General features: G+C 53.4%; 1 protein-coding gene across 1 annotated transcript in view; it reads right to left on the bottom strand.

Annotated features, from left to right (window-relative positions):
* Window positions 1-6,864, bottom strand: part of Tnfrsf1a (TNF receptor superfamily member 1A) — a 15,200-nt gene extending 8,336 nt beyond the window's left edge. The window contains exon 1 of the mRNA XM_075982714.1: window positions 6,522-6,864. Within this exon, the coding sequence (XP_075838829.1) occupies window positions 6,522-6,560 (39 nt within the window). The 5' untranslated portion in view covers window positions 6,561-6,864. The remainder of the gene's footprint in view (window positions 1-6,521) is intronic.
* Window positions 6,865-10,240: the final 3,376 nt, after the last annotated feature.

Raw genomic sequence — 10,240 nt, forward strand, 5'->3', positions numbered from 1 at the left:
TAATCCCAGGGACGGGGAGGATACAAGCACATCCCAGAAGCTCTCTGGCCAGCCTTGCCTAGCTGAATCAGCAACCGGTTGGTCCCAGTGAGAGATCCTGTCTCAGAACACAAGGTGAATGCTTTCTGAGGACAACCCCTGAGGTTGAACTCTGACCTCCATGCACACAGACACACAGGGATTTGAACCCACACCTGTGTGCATATGTATGCAAAATCAGATGGGGACAGAGGCGGATGATGTTCTTGCAAGCAGCATTCCTGGGTGTGGGAAGAGCTCTGTGCATGATCTTTTGCTTGCATGAGTAGGTGTGTTTGTGGGAGATGGAGGGTGGGGTACATGAGTGGGGGTATTTATGGGGGGTGGGGTAGCTGGGAATGAAACCAAGAACCTCACACATGCCCTGAGCCACATGCTCAGGGTTAAGAGTTCTATATCTTTGTTTCAAGTCTTGCTCAGCAGCCTGTCCACGGTCCATGCCTTCCGCAGCTAAATTTGCACTGCAGCTTAAGTTAGCGAGAACAAATGGAGAGGGAAGGCAGGCGAGAAGGTCTGGGCATAAGCAAAGACAAGCGGGTCCTGTACTAGGGTCAGCCGGGACTGGTCATCTGGCTCAAGAAGACCAGCAAATCAAGAACTGAGGATATGCCAGGAGTCCCAAAGCCCATGGCCAAGCAGGGCATTCTAGAAGGCTGGTTTAATAACCTTGGCAAAGCTCATAGCAACTACATGATTTTAAGTAACTTCAGTGTGGAGAAAGCCAAGCCATAAGTCATCTTAGCTTCAAGTTAGAGCTTGCTCTTTGATCTCTCCCAGCTTTGGGTTTCCCTCAACCTTCATCCTTTCATTCCTACCCCACCCCCTGCTATGAGCCGCTCCTGCAGCAAAGGTAGAGGACGTCATCAAGGCATGTTACAGATGCAGGAGCAACGGACCAATCAGATCGCATTCAGGAGAGAAGAGCTAGCCACCGTGGCTGTCTAGACGCACAAGCTGCCTTCAAGGCCCTGCAGCCTCCGCAGCTCTTTTGGAAGGAGGTGCAACCTGCCAGCTGCTGTTACTAGAAGTGTTACCGCAGCGACAGCGGCAGCAGCAGCAGCAGCAGCTGCACGGGTCAGGAAGCCTGGGCCTCAGCCAGAGATGGACCCGAGAAGCCACACACAGAAGCACATTGAACACCTGCAATCTCTCAGGCAGGGGTGCACCCCCTCCCACCGCCATCCCCCAACACGGTGTGCAGAGGCTTCCAGAGTGACAACAGGAAGGGTTAGTTATGATAAGAACTTCCCAATCATGAAAAGTGTGGTTCCTTTCCCCGAAGAAGCAATGTTTGTAGCACCTAAGGTCAATGGTACTTCCAAGCCCATCAGAGAACTTGACGCAAAGCCAACCGGCCAAGGCAGCAGCAGGAAGAGGTAAAGGTGGGCTCCAGGCCAAGAACAGCCTTGGAGGGAGCTTCTCCACCACGAGGACTAGGACGGGTGAGCCTCCAGAGAAGGAGCCCGGTGTCTCTCGTCACGTGTCCCTCTCTCTCCAGAACTCTTGGGGTTAAGACAAATCCGGGAAAGGGAAATCTTTTCCCAGCAGCTCCGCCCCAGTGACTCAGGCCAGGGAGGGAGGGGATCTAGGACAGTGTGGACAGGGAACTGCAGCTTCCCCAGCTCTACAAGGGTTGTGAGTCAGCAGAAAGAAAAGGCCAGCCAGCAAGTAGAACCTCATCTCCTCCCTTCAGGGCAAGCATTCTCTCTTTCCCACCCACCCCACCCCCATTCCCCCATTCCCACTCAGGGCCCTTTATCCTTTGCCCCTTAAAAAGAGCCAGGCAATGGACCCCTGTCCCACTGGGCCCACAGATTTCGGGGAAATGCCTCCCTCTTCCATTTCATCCCAAAGGGAAGTCATCCTGACCCCTGGCTTCCCCCATCAGGTCAGTAGGCTCCTCCCAGAGGACGCCACCCCCCGCCCCGCCCCCAACATCCTTCCTTTAGATTGTGACCTGCCCTGATTCCTTGGCAAAGTTAAACAAGTCTTCAGTAGATAAACCCTGCCCCAGGATCCCTGCTCCTGGCTCCCTGGGCTTTTCTGCTACCCCCCCCCCCACCATGCTCCCCAGTGCCATCAAGAAACAAAAACAGGCGGCCCTCCCTCCCATACCACATTCCCACAGCTGGCCTGCTTCTGGCCAGTTGCATTGGGTTTGGGGGCTCCCAAGACAATCCTTAAGAAACAGGGCCAGCTGTAAGGCTTCATAGCCTAGTAGCTACAGAGGAAAAGCCTGCAGCCCTCTTAAAACTAGAAGAGATGGAGAGAGTGGGGCCTTAATCCCAGCACTCAGAGGCCAGCATGGTCTACAGAGCCACAGCACTACAGGACAGCCAGGGCTACACAGAGAAACCCTGTCTCGAAGAACAAAACCAAACGAACAAGAGAGACGGAAGGGGCACGGAACCAGTACCATATCCCACCTGCTCCAAGGGTTCCAGGGCCCTCAGGGTCTCTGAATGGGCACCATGTGTGTGAGCACCCACTAGCCCTCCTACCAGTTGCATTGTGAGTGGGTGTGTTCAGTTCCCACGGAATTGGGGAGCCAAGGCCAAAGTCCTGACCCAAGCCCAAATGCCTTTGCCTGGAGCAGAGAGGGGGCACAGTAAGCTCTGGGGGTGCCTGTAGAGAAAGGATTGAGAGAGTGGTACAGAGGCTCTCTAACTAACTACCCCTCAGCTTCCGCCTGGGAGGCCCGAAGGTGTGACTTCCTGTGCTGGGGTTGTCGAATAGGGCACAGAAGCCAAGATGGACCCTGTGGTCAAACCTTGACCCAACCACCTTTTGGGGCACCCACTCGCTTGGTCCGTCCCCCGGAATTAATGTGTTCATTACGTTAAAATGTGTTTGTTCCATTTAATGTCAAGACCTGCGGGGTGAAGAACTCACCGGCAAGGCCTCCCCTGAGAACTCTGTCACGATTCTACCTCCCACCCACCCGCAAAGCCCCCCACTGATGACTCATGCTCCCCACCCAAGCTCTTTAGATACCCAGTCACCTGTTCACGTTGAATAACACGACCTACTCATACCTACTCCGGACTCTTATCAGAAGCTAGATATTTCAAATGCGTAGATATGATCTCACCATACACACCACAAACCCTGTGAGCTAAGAGATCAGAGAATCTTGGTCACATCACCCAGATCCGGGCCTGCAAACTGGAGGGACAGATTGAGGTGCCTTCCATCCCAGAGGGAGTCAGTGATACCTTCAAGGATGTTGGGGAGCCGCACCCTCCTGCCACAGAGACACGCGCGCGTCTCCAAGAGAGTCACTTCGGAGACGGTGCACCCACGTCCACACACATGCACTCCTGCGCATGTCCCATTGGCACTTCTGCCATGTGTGCCTCTCTTTCCGAGTCCAGCCGACGAGCCGTGCAGCCAGAATCGGCCAGAAGGCAGACAGAGAACTCCTTCACTCAGTCCAAGCATACTTCTACTTGGCCAGTAAACTGCCACAGCCCTCAGAGTCACCTGTCAGGCTCTTCTCCTATAATCTATCCACCCCCTCCGTGTCCTCTGGGTGCCTCACACTCGGACTATTGATTATTGCAACTGCCTTCCTCTTTTCTACACCACAGCGGGGTCTCAGCATCTCGTTCTGTTGCCCAGGTCTCACATCAACCTTCTGCCTCAGTGATGTGTCTACCTCCGACCTCTGCTGGGGCCGAAGCTACCTACAAAGTTTCTTATCTGTATTCAGGCTCCAACTTGTACTACTGGGGTGTGAATCCTCTGCACCTGCAGGGCCTGGCTTCAAACATGGTTTCCATGGATAGATCCTTCCCTGGGCACATGTGGCAGAGATCAGAATGTAGTCTGGACAGAGTGGATCCTTGGAGAATAGCTAAGTGGGGGAGGGAGGGATAAAGGGAAGGAGGGACAGAGGGACAGAGGGAGGGAGGAAAGCAGGCCTCCACCTGAGTCCTTATGCACACTTTATGTTTTACAACAGGGTGTCATGTAGCCCAGGCTGGCCTCACATTCTCCACGCAGCCGAAACTGCCCTTGAACCGATCTCCCACCTCCATCTCCCATTCTAGGATGGCCCGCGCCATCGTGACTGGCTCTGGCTGCTTCCTCACACACCCCAGAGTGCCCGTTCTCACTGCCATATCCCTCAGCTTGGCCATTCCATCCCGAGCGGAGGTGTTCAGCTCCTGTAACTACCACCTTCAACATAAAATTGGAGAGCTGGTCTCCATTCCCCCAACCCAGTCTCCCAACTCCTCCACCCTCCCTCCTTTCCAGCTTCGGATGCCAGTTCCAAGTCCTCTTCTCCATGCGGCATTCCCTCTCCGGTCCCATCTGACCAATCTCTTCTTCCCTGTTTGATTCAGCCATTAGTCAAGTGTCAAGATCTCCGTTCCAGGATCCTCATGGGTGCTGGAAATGCCAAAATGGGTGGGAAATAGCTCCCACTCCCAAGATCTCTCCGTAAGCCAAAGATCTATGCAGGCACCAGGCAGAGACAGCGCACGCCTTTAATCCCAGCACTTGGGAGGCAGAGGCAACCAGATCTCTGTGAGTTCAAGACCAGCCTGGTCTACAAGAGCTAGCTAGTTCCAAGACAGCTAAGGCTGTCACACAGAGAAACCCTGTCCCAAAAAAAACAAAACAAACAAAGCAAAACAAAAAAGATCTACGCAGGCAGGCTCAGCCCAGCAGACAGGCAAGGGCCCTTAAACAAGCAAAGACACTTGGCCTGTGGCCCACCCCCTCCCCCAGTTCTGCCTCCAGGACACTACATCACAAGGCTTTGACATGTCTGTTGCTCTGGACTGTTCTAGAGTCATTTAGACTCCTATATTTAAACTCTTTGAGAGTAATAAAATCTTGTTGGCCTTGTCACATTCCGGCCATGTACACTGCTCCCTCCTGACCCCAGTGGCTCCTCGTCACTCTTCCACCGCATAGGCGCTGCGCTAGGTACTGCCAAGGCAGTGCACAGCCCTAGGTAGACCTCACCTGCCTTCCGAGGTCCCTAGTCTTCAGGCTCCACGTCTGCTCAGAGTGGCCCATCCCCACCTGGGCCACCACAGCTGGACCAGGAGGGCTCCTCTACCTATCTAGGCTGTTTTTGCTCTATCAAACACTGGCTGCCATTGGGCAGTGATGACAAACACTGGCAGTGATGAGAAAATAGACACCAAGCATTCAACGATCCCTTTCTATTTGAGGCGTCCTAGCACAGAAAGTAGGGCCTAACCCAGAGTAAGGGTTAATAAATTGAATAAATATTTAACAGGCATCCATCTAGTCACTCTTAACGTTACACCTGTGAGGTAGTGATCACTAGAGCCGTTCTGGAAATAGAGAATGCCCACCACGTTCACGCAGGTCAGGCTGCTGTGCTGAGCCTCACCTCCAGGTGATCAGCCCTACAGAGAACAGAACTAAGGGGATGGGTAGCTGGATGACAGGCGCATGCCCAGAAGGGGCAGTCTTGGTGGGGGGGGGAGGGGTCATGAGCTGAGATTGGGAGACCAAAGAGGGGGAATGAAAAGACATGAGACCACACAGACAAAGGGAGTCCAGGATTCTGGAAACACTGGTTTAGACAGAACAAGAAGAAGAAAGGGAATGCACAGAAAGGAGCTACAAAAGGAGGCGCTGGGGACTGACAGGAAAGGAGGAATGAGGAGAGGAGAGGCATGGAGAAGGAGGCAGCACTCAGAGGCACTGTCCACCAGACAGCCATGGAGCCCCAGCTCTGAGGACCGCCACAGAATGAGATTATAAGCACAAGCACATAGAGAGAAAACAAGGAAACACGAAAACAAGGCCGAAGCCAGAGAAAAGGATATTTTTCCAGTGACGAAAACAAGCTGCTACCAACTTCCCCAATCTGAACCGTGGAATTGGAAACCATGAGACGCCTTTTAGGTCTGGGGGGTGGGGGCTGGAGGATACACTGCCAAAGTAAAGGAGGTGCTATCTACCTAGGGAGGGTTAGGCCAATGGAGATCTCTTGCCTGGGAAGCCAACCTGGGAGCCAAGCGACCAAGGCTGTCTCAGGGAAGAAGTCTAGGCCCGGCTGCCCAGCTTCATCCAGTTTCCTAGTTCACTCCCAAGCACGGTATCCCCAACTTGTGTCACCAACTGAACCCCTTCTTCGACTCAGTCTTCCAACATCCTGACCCATGCTATTCAACGTCTGCCAGAGAGACAGGGCTGCTCCACCTAATTCCACTGGCCTGGCAGCCGGCCTCCCCACAGCCCAACACACGCCAAGTCCAGCAAGCCCCCTTGGCTGTCCCACCCAGGGCTTGGGGGCTTGACTTGCCACAATTCTCTCTCTCTCTCTCTCAGGCGTCTCCCTTCCACCTCTCAGGGAACCCCAGGTGAGGCACAGCAAGCCTACAGGCGAACGGAAGCAGAGAAGACCCTGCCCCAACCACTACCCCGAGTACATGCCCACTCCCGCCAGGCCTTGCCAGCAGGCCACCCTTCCCTCTTGTCTTCCATCTCACCAGTGACAGCAGCAGGCCAGGCACGGTGGGGAGACCCATGTCCGGCCGGCAGTGGCCTCTCACTCCCCCATTGGGGCTGGGGACTGTGCAGCAACTGGCAACGCCGGTGAATGAAGTGAGCCGATAGGACCAGGTGGCCCGGGCAATGGCAGCCGGGGAGTCAGGTTAGAGCAGCTGGAAGTCAAGGGTAGGTAGAGATTTGGGCACGGTCCTTCAGGACCTCGAACCCAGTAGGCCCGGTCAGGAGCCAGAGTTCGGAAAACTCGGAGAAAATTAAAGCTGAGAGGAGCGAGGAGGTAGGAGGGGAAGGGAGAGTGGCGGGGGTGGTGTTGCAAGAGCGGGTACCGGAAGAGCCTGGGGAGAGGCGAGGGAGGAGGGAACCAGGAGGAGAGAGGAGAGGGCCAAGGTTCTTTTAACGCTTTGTAGCCTGGGTCCAACAGCCTGACACCCCAAACCCACTTAACACGAACTGGGAACACCTAGAGTTTCAGAGTCAAACTCGCCGAATTCCAGTTCAAACACCTCTGCTTTTCAGGTGGGTGAGCTTAGACTACCCCGCCTCCCCCCCCCACACACACACACAGACACACCAAGGCTGTTCTCAAACAGACAGAACAAAGATAGCCTTTCTCGTGGGATGGCAGGCAGGAGCTGAGGGAGGGCAGTGTCTGGTGAGTACTCTATGTCCCTCATTGGCCCTCCCTTCACTCCAGGGTTCCCTCTGATCCCACTTTCTTCGTCCTTCACCCATCCAGCCTAAATGTAAGGAAAACCAAATCTAGTTCTCTACTCTGCCTGGGGCCTGACCCACTCACCCACTCAGCCCCCTCCCACTGACTTTTCATCTGTTCTCTTTCAGACAGGTTCCCTAGCTGCCCACCATGACTCTGCCACCAACAGTGTGTGTGTGTGTGTGTGTGTGTGTGTGTGTGTGTGTGTGTGTGTGTAAAGCCCCCCCCCTAAGCCTTGGTTGGCTCCCCAGTTATTAAATGAGAGTGAAAATGCCTGCCCTCACATAGGGTGCTGTGAAGAGTCAGTAGGCCATGTCCGTAAAGATGCTCCCCGATAGTCAAGCGGTGGTGGCGCTCAGCTTTAATCCCAGCACTCAGGAGGCAGAAGCAGGTGGATCTCTGTGAGTTCCAAGGCCAAAAAGAAAAAAAGATGCCTCCAGTTCTGAAGGGTTCCCAGGGCCCTTTTCCCAAACACACTATTTTGTATTGATGAAAATCGGGTTTCATTTAGCCCAGGCTGGCCTCAAACTCCCTGTATTGCTGAGGCTGGCCTTGTGCTTCTGATCCTCCCACCTCCTACACGGGGAGATTACAGGTGTGCACCGCCACACCCTGCTCTCGATAGTTTGATGCATTCATTGGGACTGACCCCAGAAATAGTGTATCACATCCTGGAGCTTCAGGGGTAAGGAAAAAGCCTTATGACACTGCACGCTGGGAGGCAGAGCACAGAGAACCCGGATTCAGGTTCCCATTACAAGGCCACATTGTTCTCTCCGCCCCTTTCAGTGAAACCTCACCTTCTGCCTGCCAGCCCTTCCTAGGGGTGGGTACCTTCTGACAGCCCCATGTGTGCAGGTCTTCTCCCAGGTGACCCCTACACTGGGACACTACTCACTCCTGTGCCCTCGAGATCTCGTGACCGTCTTTATGTGTGCCACTTCTGCCATCGGCAGCTGAGACTCTCAGACCAGCGACGAGAATCCAGGAATGGGGGCCTAGGGCTAGGGGACTTGAAACCAGAGTTCCTGGCCCTTCTCCCTGTGAGCCACTGCTGACTTCCAGCCTCCAGCATGCCCACCCTGATGTTTCCTCTCCCTTCCTCTCCCCTTCCCTCCTCTCCTCTGCAATCCCCAAGACAACCCCCCCCACCAGAGCAGCTGGAAGTATCCCCACTGCTGGAGGCCCCATTTCCTTCCGTCATTCAGTTTTCAATGTGAATAAGCCAGGAGAAATAAATAGGAAAGGGTGCCTTAAGGTACAATTTAGTAGCAGAGTGCAAGGCCTTAAATCCATCTCCAGCGTCCATGTGCACACACACACACATATTAAAACAGACAAGAAACCCACAGAAACCTATATGGTTAGATTCATATGGAGTATTAGCAAGTGTTTGCCACATGTTAAGTATCATACAATATCAATAATTTGTATTAATAATAACAACATTAAGGTCCCATGTTTAACATTACAAGGAACTTTTAATTGTCTGTGCAAACTGCCAAAGCCATTATTACTCAGAGCCCGGCACAAAAGGGGAATTTCTTCCTTCATGGCTTAGGATGAATGCTGACTTTCCTGGGTACGGGTGCAGCTTTGAGCTAATGCGGTACTAAAGTGCTCCCTACAGCTCTGTTCCAGAAGGGAAGAACCAGTGAACCCGAACCCAAGGGTGTGAAAAGTCAGCCAGTTTTCAGAGGAGATAGAATGGTAAGAAGATGACCCCAAAGCCAGGCTGGTGTTACACGCCGACAGTCCAGCACTTGTTGCTCACGCAGAGGATCAGGGCTGGGGTCCCAGCACCTACACAGCAGCTTATAGCTGTCAGTGACCCCAGTGTCATGGGATCAGACAGCCTCTCCTGGTCTCAGGTATGCATGCGGGTGCACAGACATACATTCAGGAAAGACAGCTATACACATAAAATAAAGACAGCGAATCTTTTTTGTTTGTTTGGTTGGTTTTATTTTGTTTTGTTTTTCTGAGGCAGGGTTTCTCTGTGTAACGGCTCTAGCTGTCCTGGAACTTGCTCTGTAGACGAGGCTGGACTCGAACTCACTGAGATCTGCCTGCTTCTGCCTCCCGAGTGCTGGGATTTATAGGTGTGTACTATCACTAATCTTAAAAAAAAAGAAAAGAAAAGAAAAGAAAAGGAGCTGGGGAGCTAGCTCAATGGTTAAGAGAAATTGTTGCTCTTGGAGAGGACCCAGGTTTAGCTCCCAGAACCCATAAAAATGGCTCACAAGCCCCCATAACTCCAGTTCTTCTAAGAGATCTGGAGTCCTCTTCTGCCTTCTGTGGGCACCAGGCATACATGTGGTGCACACGTTCATGCACTCTGGCACAACACTCATATACATGATTTAAAACAAACAAACAAGAAACTCACACTCATGTACACGATTTAAAGCAAACAAAGAAACCCACACTACTTTTGAAGGAAGAAAAGAAAATGTGATAGTGGTCAAAACAGGGGACCAGAGCTGGTTGGGTAAGGAAGGCAGACCAAAGGCTGAAGGAAAGAGCCTCAGAAAACAGCCTCCCTCCCCCTCCCCCACCCCCACCGCCCACACAAGCATGTGTACGCTGATTCCAAAGGGCGCTGGGCTCCAAGTCCCTGTGACGTGGGCCCTGGACGCAGTCCTGCCATTCAATACCCAGCCTTAGAGAGAGTTCAGGTGAATCAGTGGGGGGCAGCCTGGTTCCAGGCGGCTCTGTGAGAGTGACAGTCCAGGGTAAGTCACTGCACCTTTCACCTGCCAAGGCTGGGGAGGACAAGGCAGAGAGTGGAACCCCACTTTCCGCTAATGCTCTGACCCCAGATAACGACCGGACATGGAGCGGCAATGCAGGTGGCTAAGAGGAACCTGGAGCTGGGAGAGGGTGGGGAGCTGGGAGGGGGGGACTACAAGGACTAAGCCTCCAGAATAGAGCCAACCAGGGATGGGCAGGGCAAAGCTGGGGCCAAACAGAGAGGGAGAGAAGGCC

Source organism: Microtus pennsylvanicus, chromosome 8, assembly GCF_037038515.1.
Source record: "Microtus pennsylvanicus isolate mMicPen1 chromosome 8, mMicPen1.hap1, whole genome shotgun sequence".
NCBI lineage: Eukaryota > Metazoa > Chordata > Mammalia > Rodentia > Cricetidae > Microtus > Microtus pennsylvanicus.